The 25,672-nt window shown below is 49.4% G+C and overlaps 1 protein-coding gene across 3 annotated transcripts; it reads right to left on the minus strand.

Moving 5' to 3' along the window:
• Nucleotides 1–1,283: 1,283 nt before the first annotated feature.
• Nucleotides 1,284–15,572, minus strand: CHGA (chromogranin A). 3 transcript variants are annotated; one of them, XM_038749848.1, is made up of 8 exons: nt 15,357–15,572; nt 13,796–13,842; nt 8,741–8,834; nt 8,361–8,429; nt 5,859–5,954; nt 4,052–4,624; nt 2,921–3,351; nt 1,284–1,773 (listed from the first exon to the last, which is right to left on the minus strand). In XM_038749848.1, exons 1-8 carry the CDS (start codon nt 15,427–15,429, stop codon nt 1,690–1,692), a joined length of 1,467 nt encoding a protein of 488 aa, XP_038605776.1. In that variant the 5' UTR covers nt 15,430–15,572; the 3' UTR covers nt 1,284–1,689. The 3 variants fall into 3 exon arrangements, with proteins under 3 accessions (XP_038605776.1, XP_038605775.1, XP_038605777.1); XM_038749847.1 differs by having other exon boundaries at nt 4,052–4,627; XM_038749849.1 differs by having other exon boundaries at nt 4,103–4,627; nt 15,357–15,571.
• Nucleotides 15,573–25,672: the final 10,100 nt, after the last annotated feature.

Below are 25,672 nucleotides of genomic sequence, written 5' to 3' on the forward strand. Positions count from 1 at the left end.
ACTTACTATGTGCCAGGCACTGTACTAAGCGCAGGGGTGGATTTGAGCAGATTGGATTGGACACAGTCCCTGTCCCGTATGGGGCTCACACTCTTAATCCCCATTTTACAGATGAGATAACAGAGGCAAAGAGAAGTGAAGTAACTTGCCCAAGGTCACAGCAGACAAGTCGTGGAGCAGGAATTAGAACCCATGACCTTCTGACTCCCAGGACCATGCTCTATCCACTATGCCATGCTGCTTTGTGGAGTCTCTTAAGGGCCCTCACCATTCCTCTGCCCCATCCTTAAAGTGTGAAGGTGAGTGTCTTTCACAGCAAATTAAACACAGTCTCTCCCTGGTAGGGGTGATGAGTTAACCTTTTCAATTCTCTAGACCGTAAACTTCTTGTGAGCAGGGAATGTGTCCATTGTATTGTACTCTCCTAAGCACTTAGTACAGTGCTCTGCATGCAGTAAGAGCTCTCTCTCTCTATATATATATATATGATTGATTGAAATCAGTACCAGAAGCCATTGGGCACCTCTTGGGCCACCTTCAAGATCTCACTCAAATCTTCAGTCTAAGGAACCAAGAGTTCAGTCCTGAAGAAAGTGAAGCAATTTGACTGCTGGAACCTCCACTCCTGGCTGGAAGGTAAACTAGGAACTACCTGCCTCCAGCGATCACCGAAGCCAGTGGCCCTGTAGCTGAAGAAAGGAGCAAAGCCGCCTGCCAATGACTTCCTCCATCATCTCCACCCTCCAGGTAGCCACGGGAAAAATGGTGTTTTTTTGAAGCTTGTCAGGCTTCAAAATTTGTTGGTGTTGATGTTCTGATCTCTTACACACCTCAAGCAGTGCCTGAGACTGCTGCCGAGGGATTAGAGGTTTGGGAGGGAGAAATTTGAGTTCTGTTTCTTCTGCTGGCTCTGGGCTAGTTAAGTGCACCTTTGCGCTTTTGCTTCATGAGAGACTGGTGACCATCTTTGAGGAAGTAGGATAGGCCACCGAGTGACTAACACCTCAAGGAGGCGGAGTGGTTATTACAAGGAAAAGGAATGAGCTCCTCACTTTCTGCGAACTGAACAGTGCTTGGCACATAGTAAGCACTTAACAAGTACCATCATTATCATCATCGATGGGGGGGCTTTTCCCCCTCCAATTTCAGGCCTTGGATGCTTGTACCTGCCAAACCCCGCCCCCGGCCAGCGCCAGCCCTAGGAGGAAAAACAGAGTGTAGAAGGAAGGAAAGGAGCCCAGAGGTGGTTTATTTTTCTTTAGATAAATTTTATATAGAATATATTAGTCAAGAATTCTTAGCTTTATTCATCAAAAGATAACAAGTTATTGCAGTTTTCAGTGAATCTAACAGTATAAGTGAAACGTTCTAGAAAGTCCTGTCGTTATCTTTAAAAACCAAAAAAGAAAAAGAAACCAAACCCCAACACACAAAATGCAGGCGGGGAGAGGAGCCCGGGACACAATCCAAGGCCCCCAGGCAGCCAGCATGATCTGGCCCTGCCCACAATCGAGGAAGAAGCAGATGAAGTGTGCAGCTCTAAGAGCGAGCGAAGCCCCTGGGGTTTCAGATACCCCGGCTTCCTACGGGAAACACCTCTGCTCCAGCGTTATCGCAGTCGAGAAGTGAGAAAGCAGTGTAAGAGGAGGAGTGTATACTGGGACTCGGTGTGGTCTTGGGCCCGCAGGCTCAGCCCCGCCGCAGTTGGTGGAGCTTGTGGGCAACTTTCTCCAACTGGGCCTCAATCGCGGCCAGGCTTTCCAGCTCTTGATCCTGATGGAAGGGAAAAGGAGCCTGAAATAAGAGTGGAAGCACACACACAACAAACCTCCCCACCCCGACCACCCAAGCCAGCCTTTGACCAGGGCAGTCGTGGGATTCTACAATTGAAACAAAAAAGTTAATCTTGCACAGTCCCCTGCCTCTGTGACTCTTCCACTGGCTTTAGTGCATCTCAAGGCCCTACTGAGAGCTCACCTCCTCCAGGAGGCCTTCCCAGACTGAGCCCCCTCTTTCCTCTCCCGCTCCTCCCCCTCCCCATCCCCCCCACCTTACCTCCTTCCCCTCCCCACAGCACTTGTATATATGTTTGTACGTATTTATTACTCTATTTTATTTGTGCATGTTCATTCTATTTATTTTGTTAATGTTTTGTTCTCTGTCTCCCCCTTCTAGACTGTGAGCCCACTGTTGGGTAGGGACCGTCTCTATATGTTGCCAACTTGTACTTCCCAAGTGCTTAGTACAGTGCTCTGCACACAGTAAGCGCTCAATAAATACAAATGAATGAATGAATGAATGAATCTCCCCACCCCCACCCCCCGCGACCCCTTCTTGCCCCTCCAGGAAAAAGGCTGACTGACCTTTCTGCCAGATAGGGATTGGAGGAAAGGGGCTTTGAATGTGCAAAGGCATTGTGGGCAGGGAACCTGTCTACCAAATCTGTTACATTGTACTCTTCCCAGCACTTAGTACAGTTCTCTATGCACAGTAAGTGCTCAATAAATATGGTTGATTGGTAAAGTCAGCATTTTCTGACTGGCTCCCCCCTGTTGGAGCAGCTCAGGGGGACATTTGAACTTGAGGAACTCTGGGTGACATGTGTTCCCCAGAATTGTTCAGGCACAGTCCTTACTACCCTGTGGGGTCAGACAATGCCACATGGCAGTTGGGGGGATGGAGGGTACCATGCCTTCTCCTTCCCTCTGATTCTCTTGTAGGGAGTGAGGCCAACAGACTAACCCCATCTCTTCCTCAGAGCCACCCACCCCGATGTTCCGGGCCTGGTTCAGGCCGTGTCTGAGGGTGGGAAAGGCCAACCTGATAGCAGCACCTCCCTAACCCTCCCAAAGTGCCTGGAGAACTACGTGTGTGCTCCGGAGATTGCCCCCTCACCCCCAGTCTCCCAGCCAACACCCACCTCTGTCCTTCTGTTTGCACTTCCTTCTTCATCTCTCTTGTCTTCAGGGAGCGGGAGCCCGGCCTCCAGGCCTTCCTCCTTGGAGTGGTGCTTCTTCGGCCTCCCGGCCTCTCCGAAGTCATATTTGTGGGTTTTGAAGGAGAGTTTCATGGACCGATCTGGCTCCTCTTCACTGTCTTCTTCCTCTGCCCTTTTCTTAGCCATCAGCTGCTTTGCCAGCTCGTCCATCTTGTTCCACCTCTTGGCATCTCTCCATTCCCTAGAAGCCTCACTCCCCGGTTCCTGGTTCCTGCTCCCCCTTGAAGGAAAGAGATTGTCAGCTGCCATGTCTCCCACCTCGGGCTGACGGCGTTCCACTTTTCCTTCCTGGGATTTATCTTCTTCTTCGCTACTCTTCTCTTCTCTACCCAAATCCGAAGCCTCATGGAGACCTGAAGCATCGTGGGAGGAAAACAAAGAAAAGAATTTCAGCCCGGTGGGGGAAAATGTGTGGGTGACACCTTTTTTGTAATGTGGGCATCTTGGAGATCACTCTCATTTCTTAGGTAACGGTTGTTTGGGGCCAGCTTTCTGCTCTGTGGCCTACCCCAGTGGCTCATGTTGAAACCATACCTTGCTTGTTGGTGATGTCACCAAAGTTGAGTGCCTGGGAGGAACACTGGATAAAGGTTTGGGTGGTTGTTATTATTATTATTGTTGTTAAATAATAATAATAATAGTGGTATTTGTGAAGAATTTACTGTATGCCAAGCACTGGGGTTAATAAGATACAATCAAATCAAACACGGTCCCTCATCCACACAGTACTCACAGCTGGGTTCCGGGCAGGGATTGAAGTAATCGCCAACATAGGCCTTTTGATTTGGTCCCAGGGGGATGCTAATTATTACAGTGCTTAGTACAGTGTCTGGCACATAAGAGCTTAACAAATACCGTAATTATTATTATTATTATTATTCCTGTTGTCCTGGTTCTCCCAAAGCTGACTGTAGGGAATTAATAGACTTTTCCCCTTACTTTAGGCTATCTTGGGACATCATCAGTATTGGGGGCACTGGCCATCTTTTGAAACACATGAAGATTAGATGAAAATTGATACAGATGCAGGCAAGCATGTATTCCCAGATTTACTTGGGGTGGGGGCAGGGGGAGACAAGATTTCCAAAGGAATCATATACGCACTGTCCTCCCTTTGAATCTTCTCATTCTCTTCAAGGGTTGTGCTGGACGTGACTGCCCCTTTAAGAACTTCTTCAGAGATTTCTTTATCTCCAGCCTGTTTCTTCTGAGCTAGCTCTTCTAGCTCTCTGCTCTCCTCCAGGTCATTTTGGGGATTGATTCCCTTCTCCCTTTCCTCCTCCTCATCGTCTTCAAGCTCCTGGCCCTTTTGGGTGGCTCCCAGCTGGTGATCCTTCCCTCCTTCTCCGGGCTCCTGCTCAGGCCTCTCTGCTGGCTCAAGATCATCTTTAATGTGGTTGTCTGAGGCTTGACGTCTCTCGACCTCTGGATCCTCCGTGATCTCATTGCTCTCCAGCTCTCCCTCCTCATCATCTTCCTCCTCCTCCTCCTCAGGACCGGCTCCCTGGGGCCAGAGCTGTTTTCCCTCTACACCGTTCTTCTCAGCCTCCTCAAAGGAATCTCTCGGGCTCATCTCTGCTGTGGCCGCTTCGTCGGGAACCTCAGCAGGGCTTTCCGTGGATGGTTCTGCTGGATGGAGAGGACAAAATTAACCCCACTGCAAGTCTGTGTTTCTCTCTGAAAGGCAAGGCAGTCTAGTTGCCTGGAGGGGCATCTGCCCACCCACTCCAACCTCCCACCCCAATATGCAAGTCTCTGCGAGTGACTTGAATGACCAAATTGAAATTGATTCCCCTGTTTTCAGTTGAGGCACTGGATTTTCACAAGGTATAAATATGTTCATCCACCAAGAAGATGGTACGAGACCACAAGAAATTTTTATAAACGCTCCATCCAGTTTACCAGAGCAAAAAAAAAATGCACATCATCATAATCTAGCAGTTCAATAGTTGAACTCAGAGATGGACCTAGATGCTAGCAGGCCTGCATGTCACCTAGTCTCTGTGTGACCTTTGGGCAAGTGACCTGACTTCTCTGGGCCTCAGTTTATTTTTCTGTAGAATAGAGGCATTATTAAATAGGAGGCCATCTACACCTGACAGGCTGTCTACATCTGACCACCCTCTTTCATCTCCTCCCTCCACCCACATACTAATTAGCCTGTGTTTTCAAACCAAGCCATAACCAAGGCTTGCCCGTAGGCTAACAGGTTGAAATAGCCATTTGGCCTAAATTCATGAGAGGCAGGCAAGGGAGGCAGCTAACCTTGGGGCAGTTCAAAGGACCTGCTTCCTTCTGCCCAAGTTGGAGGCGAGGCTCAGTAGAACAAGGACCCAGGAGGGGAGCACTGGAGCAGAAGAGTGAGGGGACAGCAAAACACTCTACATTTGAGGGTTTGGGAGCACTCCCATATGACACCATTCTGAATGCCATGAGAGGGGCCGGAATATTTTTCCCCGCCTCAGAAGTGGCCAAATATGTAAATCCCCTGCTGGCTAGAAGATTCTGGCCCTGCCTCCTGGCCTAGAAAAAAGGAAAGACCAGAGCGAAGACGGGCATTTTGAATCCAATTCAACTCTGCCCACTTTTCCTGTCCAAGGCATCCTCGTCGACCCAGGGATCAGCCTAATTAGCAAACTGTGCCACTGAACGTAGTACTGATTTCAGAAAAGATGGTGGAGTTTAAGACCTGCTCCTTGCAGGTCATGCGGACTTATGACAGTCTAACCTGGAGGTTCCCCACTTCCCTCCACCCAGCCTTCCCAAGGAAGAGCCCAGACAAGGAGGATCAGTGAATAGGAGAGCTGTATTAGCCAGATCTGTGCTGTGGCACGGCTTGGGAGGCTAGTCTCACCCTTACCCGGACTAGTTGCCCCGTTCTGGCCCTCGAGGACTTCGGAAAGTTCTTCTTCAAAATCGCTGTTTTTCTTTTGCTGCTGCTTCCTCTCGTTGGCACCTGGTTAGGCAGGGGTGAGGGGGCAAGACAAAGATTTGAGCTCTGGGTCTGGAAGTTCTTTACTTCGAGCGGTGAATCACGTGCCCCAGAAAATCTGACATACAGAGAAACAGATACCCCACCAACAACACACTGTCAAATTTGGAGAATGCCAATAAAATCGGGACAAAAAAAATATTTAGGTTTAGTTCGGGAGATGAGTTTGAAGTGGAGAACTGCAGCCCTACTCCTGCCAAGAAAGCTCTGCAGAAGAAGCTTCACTCTGTTTACAAAGTCCCAGCAAGATCATCTTCCACCACAAAGTCATTCAATCAATCATATTTATCAAGCACTTACTGTGTACAGAGCACTGTACTAAGCACTTGTGAGAGTACAGTATAACAGTCATTCCCAGAGAATGAGGAGCAGAAGACAGAAAGGCTTGCTATGTATTGAACTATGTACGTCGGAGCAATCGATGAAGAGACCCAGGGCCCTCCTCATTCAAAAAAGTTTTTTTTTCCCCCTTCACCCACTTACTTTGCTACCTCTCCCCTCCCTCAATTTCCCTGGGAATATCCAGATTCTTACTGAGGCATGTCTTTCTTGTCTCCTCTCTATTACTCTACATGGTGATGAGGGAGGAGCAAGCGGCCCCACTAGGCCTGAAGTGAATAACTTTAAGTTCATAAATGAGAACAGTAGCCCAGCTAGAAGAAAGTGCAAGAGAAGGAACCTCTTCAAAAGGAGCAACACTGCCAGAAAACCACCCAAACTCTTCAGAGGAGACAGCATACAGTACATCTAAGTGGTTCGAAATACATAGCAGAAGTGAGGGCATGCTCCTGCCTTCAAGGAGGAGATGTTCTCTGCCTTCAATCAGGAGACCGTGTAAATGAGAAGGCCAGCAGACACAAATTGCAAACACACAAATAGGCTGAAAAATAGAGGTATAGAAGAAAATGATGAAAGTCAGAGTAGGCAGCTTCAATTAATAATGTTGTTGGGCAGGAAACGTGTCTTACCAATTTTGTGGTATTGCACTGTCCCAAGTGCTTAGCACAGTGCTCTGCACACAGTAAGTGCTCAATAAATAGCATTAATTGATTGATCAACTGATGGGATGAAATCCGGGGAGGTTAGCTGATGGTCTTTGGAAGTGGCATATAAGGATGGCCCTTAGGCGGGGTAGGGCTTGTCTCTATCAGTTGCTGAATTGTACTTCCCAAGTGCTTAGTACAGTGCTGTGCACACAGTGAGTGCTCAATAAATATGATTTAATGAATGAATGAGTGTGGTGGATCTGAGGGGAACATTGTTATTAACAATTGTATTTGCTAAGTGCCCCACTTTTCACCTCTGCCTCCCTTAGGGGACAGCAGTCACAGAAGCAAGAGATTGCTGGCCACCTAAAGCAGGGCTGGACAGTCAATCGGAAAATTTACCAAGGTCATGTCAGATCTCAATTAAGGCTACTAGTTTAAACAATATTCCCTCACTTTTTCTTGTATCACAGTTTCCCTCTTCCCTGCCTTGAATGTGGAATATTTATGGATTGTGTTCTTCCTGCAGAAAGTGCTCAGCCTGAACAATCATAGGAGCATTTTGTAAATGATCAAATGCCCCTCTACATGTGTGTAGAAGGAGCCACAAAATCAGTGATACATGTGAGCCAATTGCTCTACGGCAGACAGCTTTTTTCCTCTTACCCTACCTGTGGTGTTTTGCGGGGCAGGTATTACAGTGCTCTGCATATAGTAAATGCTCAGTAGATAGTACTCATTGATTAAGAGCAGGGTTTGTGGTTGATGTTATATATGTGAAGCTGAAGGTGCATTGACTTAGAAGATAGTCCAGAGCAGTGCAACAGGAAGAGCCTAGGTTTAGGGAGGCAGAGGTTAGTGGCTCTAATGAGTGGGTGGGTGAAAGAGAGAGGGAGAGAGAGAGAGATGGGGGGGCACCCTCCTTGTTCCCCCTCCCCTGTCTTCTTATCACTTTAAGAGCTCCCTCCCCTCTCATTCTGTCTCACATCATGTTGGGAAAAGAGAGACACACACACATCCCTCCCCTGTCTTCCTGTCCCTTGCTTTTCTCACCTCTTCTCTCTTTGTCCTCTCTGACAAGGGGCAAATAACAGTTTGCTTAATGAATGCTAATATGACTAGGAGGGTGTTTGGGGGAGGGGGAGGGTTGCTGGGGCAGCCCTCCTCCAGGCTCTCTTGTCTTGGAGGGGCCTGAAATGGGGGCCCGGTTGAGGATAGGAGGGTGAGGAGAGCAGGACTGGGGTAGGTTATCAGTGTAGGTCACCTGTCCAAACATCCAGGTGCCTTCCCCAAGAGCACAGCCCACACCGCTGGGACAGACCTCACCAAACCGGAGGAGAAGACTTTTTTTTTTAAGTATTGATGAGAAATTGCCACACCATACCTTGTAATGCAAGTTCTTGAAGCTCTCTAAGCAAATTTTGATGACGGAGGATCGAAATTATCCTTTCATCTGCAACAAAGCAGTACTGTTATGGAAGACTGCCAGGAGGGAGATTTCCATCCCGATTTGCAATCCTTCTCTCTCACCCAAACAGCCAAACCCCTGAATTTCTTTTTGAAGTACATACCAGAGAGCCCAAGCAACAGTACTAAAATGAGATTTAGAGTTTCCCTTCCCCGCACCCCGACGGATCTTCAGAGATTCCCTGAAGGGCAGCTCGACCGCAGAGGTTTTCAACAAGCAAACGGGCTACAGGGTTAGGTTCCCTGAAGGGGAAATTGGACTGTCCTTCCAAAAGCCAGGTGCCTGCCTGTGCTTACCTCCTCGAAGTGTTTCCAAGCACTCAGGACTGATGGGCAGAGGGCTGGGCTTGGACAGGGTGTCAGAAATGACCTCCACGATACATTTCATCACCTGGGAAGATGCAAAGGGGTAATGTGAGCTTTCCAAGGAGAACCTGTTCCTCAAGGGGAGCTGGGGGAAGGAGGAGCAGAGACCAGGGACATATTTTGGTGTCAGCCAGGTTTTCCAGCCCAGTACACTCCTGCTCCCCACGTCGAGGCAAAAAGCTGGATTCCCTCATGGGCCTATTGGGAATCACAGTATTGTGGCAGTCAGATAAATCCCAAGATATCCTGGCTCCACCACTTGTCACTATGTGACCTTGGGCAAGTCACTTAACGTCTCTGTGCATCTGTTACCTCAACTGTAAAATGGGGAATAAGACTATGAACCCCATGTGGGCTGCTGTGTGACCTTGGGTAAGTCAGTTCTCTGTGCTTCAATAACCTCATCTGTAAAATGGGGATTAAGACTGTGAACCCCATGTGAGCTGCTCTGTGACCTTGGGTAAGTCACTTCTCTGTGCTTCAGTTACCTCATCTGTAAAATGGGGATTAAGATTGTGAACCCCATGTGGGCTGCTCTGTGACCTTGGGTAAGTCACTTCTCTGTGCTTCAGTTACCTCATCTGTAAAATGAGGATTAAGATTGTGAACCCCATGTGGGCAGCAGTGTGACCTTGGGTAAATCACAACTTCTCTGTGCTTCAGTTACCTCAACTGTAAAATGGGGATTAAGATTGTGAACCCCATGTGGGACATGGACTGTGTGCAACCTAATTAGCCTGTATCCAGCCAAACGCTTAGTACAGTGCCTGACACATAGTTTGAGCTTAAAAAAAACATAAAAAAAGAAGTGACATGGCAAGGCTCCAGACTGTCAGGGTGGAGTGGGTCCCGAGCAGGCTGAGGTGAGGGGTGGTCCATTGAACGACTAAGCATTCCCAGACCTCGTTGCTAGGAAAAAGCCGGACCCATGAGACGTTTGTCATTAACCACAAGGCTAGTGTTGCTCTTGGTGCCCTGGAAGGAGCTGCACCAGACTTCAGAGCCAACTGGTAAAAGACTACAAAGGAACTGGCTGGGGCTGGTGGCCTCCTTGCTTCCTCGGGTAGCAGGTGGATTCCCCATCTAATTAAGCCGTTCAGAAACACCACAGCGTTATTAATGAAGCTCATTAACTTGGCTACTGAAGAGAATTTCAAAATACCCATGAAATGCTGCAATGGAGGGTTTTCACCTGGGGAAGCAGGGCTCGGCTGTAGGTTAGACACACAGTAATGAAGGTGTTATTGCTAAAACAAACAAAACGTTTTCCATGGAAAAACCTTTGCTTTCTTTCCATCTCCTGAAGTTCTGCAGATTTAAGAAAGGCAAAGCCTAGCCACCTGGTGTGTGTGACCATGGACAACTCAACCTCTCCACCTCAGTTTTACTGTCTGGAAGTTGGGGATAATAACCCCCAAACCCTTCAGAGATAGGGTGAGGTCAAAACAAGATCAAGGAGGTCTTAGAACTCTCCAAAAAGGGTGCCAAATTCAAAGGAATATTAACTTGAATGTTTGAATTTGGGATAAATACCAAAGCATCACACAGATTCCACACCTTGCTTCTCCAGGGAAACTGACTTCAAATTCAAAGGAATATTAACTTAAATGTTTGAATTTGGGATAAATACCAAAGCATCACACAGATTCCACACCTTTCTTCTCAAGGGAAACTGACTTCTTAACACACTTGAAATTGGATCTTCCCCCAGCATGAAATACAGCTGCTTCTGGAAGGGATCCCAGCTATAACTTAACACCTCCAAAGCAACCTGCCAGATCAGTTCCGGGTCAGCAGTATCCACTGGGGAAGTGAATAGCGTGCAGTTATCATCACCCCTCATGCTGGTCTGCTGACACTGAAACCACATTTCACCTCTGCCGGGTCTAATGAGTTGGGAGAGGAAAGGAATTGCCTGGAATCCCTGAGCTGGGACCTCAAGACTCCTGTCAAATAAAGCTTTGGAAGCAGGAGAGAAGAGTGGAAAAATACTTGATTGTGGGCTGTAGAGCAGCACATTACGATTTAAAGGGAACAGAGAGGGCAGGGTGAGGCCAGCAAACCTGCATTTCACCCTGGGAGAGACCCCGTGGTCAGAGGGGACCCCACAACTGCTCATCCTGGGGTAGGGAATAACTCAGCGAGGGAGGAAAAAATTTCCATACTCAGTAGCTGAGAGTGTCTGACCGCACCGCATAATAATAATAATTATTTGTTAAGCACTTACTAAGTGCAAAGCACTGTTTTAAGCCCTGAGGTAGTTACAAGGTAATCAGGTTGGACACAGTCCCTGTTCCACATGGAGCTCACAGTCTTAATCCCCATTTTACAGATGAGGTAACTGAGGTACAGAGAAATGAAGTGACTTGTCCAAGGTCACACAGCAAACTTGTGGCAGAGTCGGGATTAGAACCCATGTCCTCCCAGGGCCATGTTCCTTCCACTAGGTTAGTGATAAGAGTAGGCAAGTGAGTTGGGAAACAAGTCTAGGAAAGGCTGTCCAGGCGGTGCTGTGCCTTTCTTCCACTCCAAAAGAGGGGTGGCATCAGCCCCCAAACTGTACCCAGGGAACAGTTCACAGCCCTAAAGTATCATCCCTTCACCCCGCGAGTAAGGGAAGGGGATGGGGCACCCGTTCTGCCTCAGCACCAGGGTTCCAACCGGCTCCACCATCTCTCCAGATGGATGTTTGAACCACCGGTTAATTCACGAGGGCATGAGCAGCAGAACGAGCTGTTCCAATGCTGCCTTGAGCACAGTCTGCAGAACTGAAAAAAAAACAACCGAACCAAAAAATGTAGAAGAAAAAAAAACAAAAAAAGTCCACTGCAGAGCCAGCGCTGCACCAAGCAACGCCAGAGGCTGAGTGTCCCTGCCAACTCCATGCAGGCTCTGCTAGGGCAATAAGGAGGAACAGCTGGTGGCAATTCGCTGAAAGAGCTCTGAGACTCTTCCCAGGACCAGGGGTGAAGGAGGCGGGGGAATTACTCCTTACGGGCAGAGAGGGATGGACATGTGCTGGATGCAGAGAAGAGGAGCTTCTCTGGGCTTCTGGAGGAGAATGGCTGAATCTGGAGTCTGGGTCAGGGCTTAGAGTCATCATTGACTCTAAGCCCTGTGTTGCCAATTTGTACAATTTGCCAATTTGTGTTGCCAATTTGTACTTCCCAAGCGCTTAGTACAGTGCTCTGCACATAGTAAGCGCTCAATAAATACGATTGATTGATTGATTGATTGACTGTAAGCTCGTTGTGGGCAGGGATCGTGTCTACCAACTCTGTTGTATTGTACGGTCCCCTGGGTACAGTATGTATCATTGATTGATTGACAATGATGCCGATTTCCAGCAAGGAATTATTTCAAGGAACTGAGAGAAAGAACTCAGAGAGGCTGCAGTGGGAGGGAAAGAGGAGCGTAAAGACCAAGGCAAAACAGGAGGTCCAGCTGCAGAATTGAGAGCAAGGATTGGGACAAGATTTCTATATCAAGAACAAAGCCCAGTAAGACAGACTGGGAAAGTTCCTGTCAGGAATGGAGAGTACCAGCTCAGGGTCAATCCAGACTTGATTTAGGAGGCCAGGCCAGGCACATGTCAATAATAATAATAATAATGATGGCATTTATTAAGCACTGACTATGTGCAGAGCACTGTTCTAAGCGCTGGGGAGGTTACAAGGTGATCAGGTTGTCCCACGGGGGGCTCACAGTCTTAATCCCCATTTTACAGGTGAGGTAACTAAGGCACAGAGAAGTGAAGTGACTTGCCCAAAGTCACACAGCTGACAAATGGTGGAGCGGGATTCGAACCCATGACCTCAGACTCCAAAGCCCGGTCTCTTTCCTCTGAGCCACATTGCTTCTCTAAAAATAATAATCAGTAAAGTAAACCCAGCGGTATTTTGGCAACAGCCAGTCTGTCCTGTGACAGACCCCACGCAAGCACACATATGTGCCCATTCGCGCACGCGTGCACACACATACACACACATCACAGCAGATGGGTGGTTTTTCTGAATTTGCCCCTAATGAACTCTCTGTGGGAGAGGCCCAAATGTCTTTCAAGCTGCCTTTTCTGGGAAACTGATTGCACCTGAACTCAGGACTCTTTGTAACTCACATGTTTCTGCTCTCTATAAATCACATAATGTTCATCAACATCATCAGTGTTGGCGGTTTGGGCCCTCAGCATGCTGAGCCTGAGGTTGAGCCCTTAAAAAGGACTGAAGCAGGGCTGTTTGCAGGCAATATGACAAACACGAATCAATCAATTGTATTTATTGAGTGCTGACTGAAGACTGTGAGCCCCATGTGGGACAACCTGATCACCTTGTATCCCCCCCAGTACTTAGAACAGTGCTTCACACTTAGTAAGTGCTTAACAAATGTCATCATCATCATTATCATTATTATTACTGGGTGTGGAGCACTGTACTAAACGCTTGGAAGAATACGACATTACAGAGTTGGTAGACACATTCCCTGCCCACGTAGTTTTCACTTCACCGGGCAACTACTGACCTAATCCACAATAATGCCAGAGAAATCCCAATCAAAGGGGGAATGATGAACTCACAGAGGACACACACATTCTCCTCTTGTAGGCAGGCCACTAGCCCTGACAGCATCTTGAAATCAGATTGTTTTGATGACTCTGTTACTTGCCCGCCTCTGTAACTGCTAAATAGGGAAGCTGTGTTTAACTTGCCCTTTCTTGATTTTTTAATCATTCTCTTCCCATTTCTACTGCAGTGAGTGGTCTGTACTTTGGAGCCTTCCTAGATTTTCCTTCAAATGACCAAGAGCAGTGCCTCTGTGTACACGCCTACACACACACTGGTTTTGGAATGAGCTCTGCATTCACTTAGAACAGTACTTCAGTGCTTAGAACACTGCTTGGCACATAGTAAGCACTTAACATATATCATCATTATTATTATCTAGATTCACCCCACTGTAATCCCTTCACCCAGTCCCTCCATGTCTTACCTTTGTGTCCCCTGTATTCACTGGGTCGCTCACTGGGAGTGCAATGGCTGGAAAGGAAAGGAGGGAGTCATTTTTGGTATGACCCCAGGAGCCCAGCAGCACACTGAACCAGAAAACTTGGGTCCTGAGCGAGCACAGCCCCAGTTCCCCCCAAGTCCCCAGCCCCAGTTGTCCCACGGCTTGCCCCAGTTGTCCCACGGCTTGCCCCACCCTGCTCTTATTCACCCTCCACTCCTGAGACAAGGGGCCAGAGGGATTTTCCCAGCTGTAAATAACTCAACAGTTTCTGTCCCCCAGTTCTCAGCGGTGGGAGCACCCAGGGGTCAGTGACTGGAAACTCCCCGGGCACTGGTTGGACACCGGACAGTTAAAGCACTGGCCCCTTGGGAACAACCAGGCAGGGCGAGAGAAGTCCACAGTCACCCACCAGCTGCAGTTTCCTGGGAGAGAGGAGCACAAAAGGGAGAGAGGAGCAGGAAGAGGAGAGAGAGGAGCTGAAAGGGGAGAGGGGAGCGAGAAGAGGAGAGAGGAGCAGGATGGGGAGAGAGGGGATAGGGAGAGAAGGGCGATAGTGAGACTAGAAACCTGGGTGGGAAGAGGGGCGGGGGGAGAAGAGTGTGAACTGTGGATCAGTCAGGGCTTGGTAGGGAGGTAGAAAAAGCAGGCCGAGTGGGATGGAGTTGAAAAAGGGCAGGAGTTGGGGAAGAGGGGCAGGAATAGGAGAGGACCTGGAAGAGGAGAGGGGAGCAGGAAAAGGAGAGGGGAGCAGGAAGGGGAGAGAGGAGTAAGAAGAGAGAGGAGCAGGAAGGGGAGAAAGAAGAGAGAAGAGCAGGAAGAGGAGAGAGGAGCTAGAAGGGGAGAGAGGAACTGGAAGGGGAGAGAGGAGCTGGAAGGGGAGAGAGAGGAGCAGGAAAGGGAGAGGAGCTGGAAGGGGAGAGAGGAGCAAGAAGAGAGAGGAGCAAGAAGAGAGAGAGGAGCAGGAAGAGGAAAGAGGAGCTGGAAGGTGAGAGGAGCAGGAAAGGGAGAGAGGAGCACAAAAGGGACAGAGGAGCAGGAAGAGGAGAGAGGGGAGCTGAAAGGTGAGAGGAGCAGGAAAGGGAGAGAGGAGCAGGAAGAGGAGAGAGAGGAGCTGAAAGGGGAGAGGGGAGCGAGAAGAGGAGAGAGGAGCAGGATGGGGAGAGAGGGGATAGGGAGAGAAGGGCGATAGTGAGACTAGAAACCTGGGTGGGAAGAGGGGCGGGGGGGGGGGGGGAAGAGCGTGAACTGTGGATCAGTCAGACGGCCTTAACTCCGGGGTAGCCCCCCGTCTTCCCCCTTGTCGTCGCGCCCTTCAATCCCTGCTTGACCTTGGCGGCGGGAGCGGGCTGCCCCGGAGAGCCCAGCGGGGACCGGGCCCCGGCCCGCCGCTGTCCTCGGTGCTGAAAGGCTGCGCGCTGCCGGGGCGTGGGGGGGGGGGTGGGGGGGGGGGGAGGGACCGGGCCCGCTCCGGCCCGGGGCTGGACGGAGGGCCGGACTCCAGGCCCTCTGCCCCCGGACCCGACCGGTCCGGCCCCCGCCTTACCTTGCAGGGCCCCGAGCAGCAGGGCCAGGGCGAAGAAGGAGAAGAAGGAGAAGGAGGAGGAGGAGGACGGCATGGCCGGGCCGGGCTGTAAGGGGAGGGACGCGTCCTTCTCCTAGCGCTCTGCCTAGGGGCCCACGGCCGGCTGTACTAGCCACCGGAGCCTGGGGGCCGTCCTGGGGGGGGGGGGTCCAGACCCCGACCCGAGGAGGAGGACGAGGAGGGGAGGGGGACAAGAGGACGACGACGAGGAGGAGAAGAGGAGGAGGGGGAGGAGGAGGAGGAGGAGAGCTCGCACCCCGCTATATAGCTGCCCAGGCCCCTCGGAAATGATGTCAGGAGCCAGGCCCCCGCCCCCCTGCTCCCTCCTTCTTCACCAGGCTCGGGGGAGGGGGAAGGGGGGTTGGCCCCGCATCTCTCTGCTCGTCCCCGCCGCCTCCCGCAGCCCCGACAGGCCGGGGGGAGGGGGACACCGGGGGCAGGTTGGGCCCGGACAGATATCAGGGAGGAGGGGGTTTGGGAGGCCGAAATGGACAGGCACAGGGGGTAGGTTGGGCCTGGACAGACAATAATAATAATAATGGCATTTATTAAGCTCTTACTATGTGCAAGGCACTGTTCTAAGCGCTGGGGAGGTTACAAGGTGATCAGGTTGTCCCACGGGGGGGCTCACAGTCTTAATCCCCATTTTACAGATGAGGGAACTGAGGCCCAGAGAAGTCAAGCGACTTGCCCAAAGTCACCCAGCTGACAATTGGCGGAGCCAGGATTTGAACTCCTAACCTCTGACTCCAAAGCCCAGGCTCTTTCCACTGAGCCACGCTGCTTCCCCGATATAAGGGTATAAGGGAGGAGGGAGTCCAGGAGGCGGGGGTGGGGGGACATAGGGAGTAGGGGGACACGGGGGAAAGGTTAGGCCTGGACAGATGATATAAGGGAGGAAGGAGTCCGGGAGGCCAAAGTGGGGGGGACGACACAGAGGGGTAGAGGGACACAGGGGAAAGGTTAGGCCTGGACAGATGATATAAGGGAGGAGGGGGTTTGGGAGGCCGAAATGGGCCGAAACGCTCTGGGCATGTTACTCCCCTCCTCAAAAATCTCCAGTGGCTACCAATCAATCTGCGCATCAGGCAGAAACTCCTCACCCTCAGCTTCAAGGCTCTCCATCACCTCGCCCCCTCCTACCTCACCTCCCTTCTTTCCTTCTCCAGCTCAGCCCGCACCCTCTGCTCCTCTGCCACTAACCTCTTCACCGTGCCTCGTTCTCGCCTGTCCTGCCGTCGACCCCCGGCCCACGTCATCCCCCGGGCCTGGAATGCCCTCCCTCCGCACAACCGCCAAGCTAGCTCTCTTCCTCCCTTCAAAACCCTACTGAGAGCTCACCTCCTCCAGGAGGCCTTCCCAGACTGAGCCCCCTCCTTCCTCTCTCCCTCCTCCTGCCTTACCTCCTTCCCCTCCCTACAGCACCTGTATATATGTATGTTTGTACGTATTTATTACTCTATTATTTCTTTTACTTGTACATATTTATTCTATTTATTTTATTTTGTTAATATGTTTTGTTTTGTTGTCTGTCTCCCCCTTCTAGACTGCGAGCCCGCTGTTGGGTAGGGACCATCTCTATATGTTGCCAACTTGTACTTCCCAAGCACTTAGTACAGTGCTCTGCACACAGTAAGCGCTCAATAAATACGATTGAATGAATGAATTTGGGAATGTCCAGCAAAAGAAACAAGAACTGGGAAAGCAATGGCCTGGTCCATAGCAAATCCCCTTATTGCTCTGGAGATCTGGTGCAGGTGCTGATGTGCTCTGCCACTGGGGCTGTGGGTTGAGCCAATTAACTTGTAAATGAGGAAAAAATTGCTCTTCCTCCCACCCCCAACTGCCGGGGTGTAAAATGAATGAAATCGGCATGACAGAAATCATCCCCTGCCTCAGAGGCATGAGGAGTTGTCAGTGAGGCCGAATGAGCCGTTTTGGACTGATCTGGGTACTCTGCCTTTGCCAGTAAAACAAACAGGCCCCTCTGACTGTAGGGTAGGGAGTCTACTTCTCTGCATTTGTTTGAGATTGGGGAAAAACGTCCCAGCTTCTCGCTTTACCAAGCCTTGCCTGAGGTCAGTCCAGTGCTAGGTGGGCATGGCTACAGACGGGCTAAAGCACAATCAATCAATCAATCAATCACTTGCATGTATTGAGCACTTTTTGTATGCAGAGGACTAGGCTAAACTCTTGGGAGAGTACAGTATAACAGATTTGGCAGACGTACCCTGTCCACGAGGAACTTACAGTGTAGAGCCTATAACCACAGCCTGGGCAGGGTCAGCAAGAGAGAGCCAAGGCTCGGTCCCAGACACATTGCTGGCTGCTTACCACCCCCGGCCTAGAGGCTTCACTGCCACGTTTGTATCTGTTGCTGCTTCCTTTTCCTTCACTTCATGCCAGATGCTCATTTGCCCTGGTCCTCCAGCTGTTAATTGATGCCAACGATGCCCTTACCCCATGCCAAGTGATGCTTTCAGGCTTCTGAAGGCTGGGTGGTCTCCTTTGATCCGGGAAAAGTGCCACCAGGATACAAGTTCCCATAGCAAGGGGAGTCAGAAATGGGGCCTGTGGGATTGATGTCAGGATCATATCCAAAAGACCTTCGCTTTCCGCAACTTTGAAATTACATCTCCTCCAGGAAGCACTCCCTGATTGATCTCTCATCTCCCCATCCTATTTCCTCCTCTGCTGTCACTCCAGCACTCCCATATCTCCTAAACATTTAGGCATTAATCCCTTCACCCCCACAACACTTATATACACGTTTTAAAACTCTGTTGCTTCCTCCTACCTGTGATTTTTTTAGGGTCTGTCATTCCTACTAGACTGTAAGATCTTTGAGGGAAAGGATCTTAAGAACAATAATAATGATAATTATGGCATTTAAGCATTATGATTAATAATGATAATGCTTACTGTGTACCAAGCACTGTTCTAAATGCTCGGATATATACAAGGTCATCATGTCGGACACAGTTCCTTTAACACGTAGGACTTACAGGGTTTGTTGTTGTTGTTGATATCTTTTACGGTATTTGTTAAGATCTTATTGTGTGCCAGGCACTGTACTAAGAACTGGAGTAAATATAAATTAATCAGGTTGGACACAGTCCCTGTTCCCACTCTGAGTTCACAGTCTTAATGCCCATTTTACAGATGCGGTAACAGTCTCAGAGGAGTGAAATGACTGACCCGAGGTCACACAGCAGACAAGTGGCAGAGCTGGGATTAGAACCCAGGTCCTTTTGACTCCCAGGCAGTGCCTGGTACAGAGTAAGCACTCAACAAATATCAATATTATTTTTATTATGCTCTACCCACTAAGCCATGCTGCTTCTCACAGTCTAGGTAAGCCCTTACTGTTTACCACGCACTGCGCTAAGTGCTGGGGTAGATAAGCAAGGCAATCAAGTCAGACCCAATCGTGACTATTAACTCTATTATACTCTCCCAAACACTTAGTACAGTGCTCTGCACACAGTAAATACTATTGATTGATTGATTGATCCGTGCACATACAGTCCTGATCCTGACTCCCTCTCACCGAGTGCATTCAGGAAGCTTTTTCAAATCCATTTCCCACAACATGAATGCTGGTATCGGCTCTCTGGCCGATTTAAAATCTGTTTCCTCCTCTAGACTTTCAGCCCCTTGTGGGCAGGGATCCTGTCCAACAACTCTATTGAATTATGTCTAACAAAACTCCCTGCCAAACCGTGGGAGACTTAGATAAAAGCACATCCCAAAACAGCAAAGTGCAGTGGCACCGAAAAGTTCCCTTCTGTGGGGCCCACTGAGCCACAAAGGGTGAAATGTCAGGAGGGCAACATTGCACAGCTCCTCCAAACAGCCTTCCGTGCCTTTATCATTGACCAAGTAGTGGGCCATGTAGATCCCTAGTTTATCAATGAGATTTATTTTGTTTGTGTGCAGGGCACTGTACTAAGTGTTTGGGAGAGTACAGTGCAACTGAGTTGGTAGGCACATTCCCTGCCCACAAAGAGCTTGCAGTCTACAGTCTGGTCTGATTCACTTTGATATTTCCTAGGTCCTTATGTGCCTTGATTCTTCCCCTTAGTACTCCTTTCAACTACTTTGGCATGGCCTAGTGGCAAGAGCCCGGGGTTGGGAGTCAGAGGTCGTGAGTTCTAATCCCGCCTAAGCCACTTGACTGCTGTGTGACCTTGGGCAAGTCACTTAACTTCTCTGGGCCTCAGTTACCTCATCCGTAAAATGGGGATTGAGACTGTGAGCCCCACACGGGGCAACCTGATCACTTTGCATCTACCCCAGCACTTAGAACAGTGCTTGGCACATAGTAACCGCTTAATACCATAATTATTATTATTACTTGTTTCCCTTCTGCTGGATGGAAGCTGTCCTGCAAGACTTCCCCACAACTCCAACCCTGCACCATTCCAGCCCATAACCCTCCAGACCCAAGGGCATTAGCAGCCTCCAGCTTCTCCAGCTCTGCATCCCCAGTAGCTCCAGTGGATGAATATTACCAAATTCCTCATCTACCTGAGCTCTCCCTTGGACGGAAAGGCTCCACTTAGGAAACTGGCAGTGATGGATTCTCCTGGAGGGAAAGGCAGGTGAGTCTCAGGGCTGAGGCATCAGGACTGCCATTTGTGCAGAGGAACTGATTATACAGCACAGCTCCTCTCATTCTGAAGAGCAGCAGTGGAAAATGCCAACGGAAACACAGTCTTCAGGCTGTGAAGGGGACAGAGACAGTTGAAGGGGGAACTCAGGCTCACCAATCAATGATATTTATTGAGCACTTACTATGTGCAGAACGCTAGCCGATGGAAGGCAGCTAGCAAATGAGGGCAGGGCCTGAGGCCTGGTCTGGCAGCGTCACTGGCAACAGTTGTCTACTGGCCGGTTTTTCCGAAGGAAGAGGGGCACAACCTAATGGAAAAGATGACAGGACTGAGAAGCAGGATATCTGAGACTGGTCTCTAGCTCTGGCACTTGTCTGTGGTGTAGACAGACAAGCCTCTCAACCTTTCTGTGCCTGTTTCCTTACCTGGAAAACAAGGATAAGATTACTTCCTCTCCCTGTTGCTAGAATTTTGAACTTCATGTGCAACAGGGACAGTATTCAATCTGTCTTACTATCTTGTATCCAGCTCAGAACAAGAGCAGCATGGCCTAATGGGAAGAGCGCGGGCCTGCAAGTCAGAGGACCTGGGTTTTAATTCCAGCTCTGCCACCTGTACTTAACTTCTCCATGCCTCAATTTCCTCAACTGTACATGGGGATTAAATATCTGTTCTCCCTCCTTCTTACACTGAGATCCTGAAGTGTGACAGCGACTGTGTTCAACATGATCAACTTGTACTCGAGAAGGAGCATGGTGTAGTGGATAGAGCAAGGGCAGGGGTGTCAGAAGGTCATAAATTCTAATCCCGGCTCTGCCACTTGTCTGCTGTATAACCTTGGGTAAGTCACTTCACTTCTCCGTGCCTCAGTCACCTCATTTGTAAAATGGGGATTGAGACTGTGAGCCACATGTGGGACAGGGACTGTGTCCAACCTGATTACCTTGTATCTACCCCAGTACTTAGTACAGCACCTGGCAAATAGTAAGCAATTAAATAACATAATTATTAGTATTGTTATCTAACCCAGCACTTGGTCAATCGTATTTACTGAGTGCTTACTGAGTACAGATCACTGTATTAGGTGCTTGGGAGAGTACAATATAGCAATATAGCAAGGTTACAGTCTGAGGGGGGAGACTTAGAATAGTGCTTGACACATAGAAACCACTTAAATACCATGATAATAAGAACAGTTACCTAGCAGAGTTCTGCCCGGAGTAAGTGCTTGATAGATATTATAATTATCCTTACTACCTACTTCCCACCTTGATTTCCACTGGATTCTCAGAAAAAAGATGGCTCATTCTCAGTCTCTTTTGCAGGCTCCTCCTCTGCCTCCCACTCTCTAACTGTGGGTGTCCCTCAAGGTTCAGTTCTGGGGCCCCTGTTACTCTCTGTCTACACCCATTCCCTTGGAGAACTCATTTACTCAAATGGCTTCAACTACCAACTCTGGGTGGGTGATTGCCAAATCTACATCATCAGCCCTGATCTCTCTCTCTCTCTCTCTCTGCAGTCTCGCATTTCCTCCTGCCTTCAGTGCATCTCTACGTGGATGTCCTCCCGTCACCTCGAATTTGTGTCTAAAACCAAACTTCTTATCTTCCCGTCCAAACCCTGTCCTCTCCCTGACTTTCCCATCCCTGAAGACAGCACAACCATCCTTCCTGTGTCACAAGCCTCCTGTCCCTTCCCCACTCCAATCCATAATTCACTCTGCTGCCCAGATTATTTTTCTACAGAAATGTTCAGAACATGTTTCCCTACTACTCAAGAATCTCCAGTGGGTGCCCATCCACCTTTGCAACTAACAAAAACTCCTCACCATTGATTTTAAAGCACTCAATTATCTTGCCCCTTCCTACCTCACTACTCTCCTACTAAATCCCAGCCCGTGCATTTTGCTCATCTAATGCTAACCTTCTCACTGTACCTCGATCTCACCTTTCTCACCATCAACCTCTCATTCATGTCCTGCTTCTGTCCCAGGATGCCTTCCCTCTTCATATCTGACAGACATTTACTCTCACCCCCTTCAAAGCCTTACTGAAACCACATCTCCTCCAAGAGGCCTTCTCTAAACCCTCCTATCCCCTTCTCCCACTCCCTTCTGCATCACCCTGTCTTGCTCCCTTCATCCATCAACCCCTCCCAGCCCCACAGCACTAACATATGCATCAGTAATTTATTTATTTATAGTAATGTCTCTCTCCCCCTCTAGGTTTTAAGCTCATTGTGGGCAGAGAATGTGTTTATTGTTGTACTGTACTCTCCTGAGCACTTAGTAGAGTGCTTCGCACACAGAAAGTGCTCAATAAATCGATTGAATGAATGAGTGGCTGCAGCAATCGTGGACCTGATGCCCTCACTGATGCCATTGACAACCACAGCTGGGACCGGATGATCCCTGGCAGACCTGGCCCCAGGGCAGGCTGATTCCAGATGATGCCAAGGGAACATGGCAGCTGTGGATTGCACCATGGAAGGAGAATCATCATCAGCAATCGTATTTATTGAGCACTTACTGTGTGCAGAGCACACAGAGGAGAATGATGTGAGGCCAGTGCAAACATACCCCTTTACCTGCCTTATGATCAGACCCAGCAGCAGCAGCAACATTTACCAACCTGTAAGGTCCCTGAGGAAGAGACCATGTGATTTTCAAGGTGATTCATTCGGTTTCATTAGTTTCCCCTCCAATCTTTTCTGTAAACATCCCCGGCTGCTTTTAATTAAGTTTCTTGATAGCAATGTTTATTTTAATCTAATAAAATGACTTACAGTCCGCCTCAATTACTGGTGATTCAGGGTTTAGAAACAGACAACAGTTTGGTCACCTGGATTCATTAGCTCTCTTCTCAGGAAACCATTGGGTTACAGAGGCTGCAAGAACTTCAGATTCAGTGACCGTGTGGGGCAGGGGGAGACCAAGGGAGTCCCTCATCAGCAGATTGCTATCGTTGAATGCCCACTCCCTCCTGGAGGGACAGCTCCCAGCCTCTTGTTGACAATCTCCCGAGATAAGGGAGGCCCTGCAGACTTTATCACTTTCTATGGGGGCTTGGGGGTTGAGACTGCCATGGTTTGGGAGGGACAGAGGTGGGGGTCGTCATTTGGTCTCCTTTGGATTAAAACTGCATCAGAGCAGGAACAGTTTCCCGAGGGTCAGAGGGTGAGAGCTAGAGGGAGGAGTGGGAGAGGAAGCCGGGGCTTGCTAACTCCAGGGCTACTGGGATTCAGTCCTGGAGGTAGATGGAGCATGTGCAGAGGGAGCCAACTAAACTGCCCATGCGCATGCTCCGATCCTGAATCCAGAAGTCCAGGGGGTTCAGAGCAGCCCCTCCCACATTCCTCAAGATTTGGGATCAAAAGAGGGCTCTGTTCTAACAGGCCCATTCATTCATTCATTCATTCAATCGTATTTATTGAGCGCTTACTGTGTGCAGAGCACTGTACTAGAGCCCAAGGCCAGAGCAAAGCTACTGAGCTGCGGGGACCAAACTCTCTCCTGTGCTCCTAATTGGGGTTCTGATGCGCCTTAGGCTCTCAGCCCTGGCACCCTCTGCACTTTCTTTTCCATTCTCCAACTACAGCTCCTGAGTATATGTCCCGGGACCTCCTATATTTAGAAGTTTTATAAAGACTTCGCACCTCTTTGGCTCAAGCCAACAGGTGGAGCATTCACAAGGTGAGAAGTCTTTCTTGCTGTCTATAAGTGTGATTTAGAGTCTTAAATAAATTTAAAGCGTCACTGCACTGCTGGTTGCTGCTTGGTGTGAGGCTGGAGACACTCCATGGCTCCATCAGGCCCAAGTCTGCCCTTCTGCTCTCTCCCAGCTCAGGGACAAAGGATCTGGTACAACCTGCAAGGCCCCAAACTCCCCGAGGAGGAGCCAAGAAGTAAACAGGAGACGGGGTCTGCTCTCAGCTCGGGCCCCAGAGACACAGGGAGGAGGAAGGAGAAGAGAGGAGATGATTAATAAAAATAATAATGATGGCATTTGTTAAGCGCTTAGTATGTGCCGAGCACTGTTCTTGGCAAAGTGATTGATAATTGAGCCCCACCTCCACCCCCAGATTTTGGCGGGGTGGGGAGGTGAAGAGTCCAAGGCATCCAGAGAGACCTGGGCCCCTTAGAGGCCTCCTGAGATTCCCCTGAACCCTGCAGGGTTCTGACTTGGCCCAGCCCATGTGGACTCTGACTCTAGCTGAGCCTGGACTCCAGGGTCCCTAAACCTGAATGAACCCCCAGACAGCCTTGCCCCTGAAACCCCAGGGATCCCCTATGCTGCCACTGATTCCAGAGATGCTTGGAAAGCAGCCTGGCTTAGTGGAAAGGGCACAGAACCGGGAGTCAGGAGACCTAGGTTCTAGACCTGGTTTGTCCTCTTGTTTGCTGGGTGACCTTGGGGGAGCCACTTCTCTGTGCCTCAAATGCCTCATCTGTAGAATGGAGATTAAATCCCTGTTCTCTCTCCCTCTCAGAACTGTTCCATTTGGGACAGAAACTGTGTCTGATATGATTACCTTGTTTCTGCCTCAGGGCTTAGCACATAGTAAGTGCTTATTAAATACTAATACTACATTAGTATTATTATTATGGTTATTATCATTGTTATTATTATGCTGCTCCGGGGCTGTTAACTTCCTGTTGCTGGTCTAGACTGCAGCTGGGCTCGCACTGGGAAGCCAACACTTGTGGCTCCCTTGGGAAGGAGGACTGCTCGTCCTTGTCATCATCAATCATCATCAATCGTATTTATTGAGCACTTACTGTGTGCAGAGCACTGTACTAAGCGCTTGGAAACACCTTCATCGGACTCAGTCTGAGGTCTGGGAATGGCTCTTTGAGGGTCTTGCCTCCGAGAAGCCATTACCCAGGTCAGTCTGGACTACTCACACTGAGCTATTTCTCACCCCATGGGCCCCATGGTGAGAATCGGAGGCTGGTTCCACATGAGACCGAAGCCTCTGAGCTCGACTCAGTTTTTCATGAACCATGCCACTACTGAGTCCGGCCAATTGTCCATCTAGCCCGGTGTTCTTTCTCCAATGAAGGCACCAGTGAGCACTAAGCAGAACCATGAGATGTTTGCCGACATCCATCAGTCAATCAGTCAGTGAATATACTCAGCACTTACCATGAGCAGAGCACTGTACTAAGCACTTGGGAAAGCACAATACAATAGAGTTGGTAGATACAGTCCCTATCCACAAGGTGCTCACAGTCTAATGTCTAGGGATGTGCCACCAACTTTCCCCAAGTTTCCGTTTAATAATTACAGGCCTTTTGTCCTCAAATTGATCCAAACCCATCAGTTGTCTGTAGGAATGAATTTTCTGGACTTACCATTGGCTGTCTGAACTACGTCCTCTGGTTCCACTGTCCATCCTAGAAGATGGAGAATCCTTGCCACAAAACACATCTCCCACCAAAGGCCTGGGGACTGAAGTCTTCTCTTCTGTAGCAGCCGGGGAGGACAGGCCCCAGACAGGCTGCGGGCAGACATAGCCTTTGAGCATTAAAGGTACCGCATTGTCCACCGGCCTCTCCCTTGCAAGTCTCAGGTGTGTCTCCTGCAGAGCGAGGATTTCTCTGGGAGTTTGGTGAAGGCATCTTCATAAGCTGTGGAAGATATCAATCAATCAACCCATGAT

The sequence above is a fragment of the Tachyglossus aculeatus genome, chromosome 1, assembly GCF_015852505.1.
Source record: "Tachyglossus aculeatus isolate mTacAcu1 chromosome 1, mTacAcu1.pri, whole genome shotgun sequence".
Taxonomy (NCBI): Eukaryota; Metazoa; Chordata; class Mammalia; order Monotremata; family Tachyglossidae; genus Tachyglossus; species Tachyglossus aculeatus.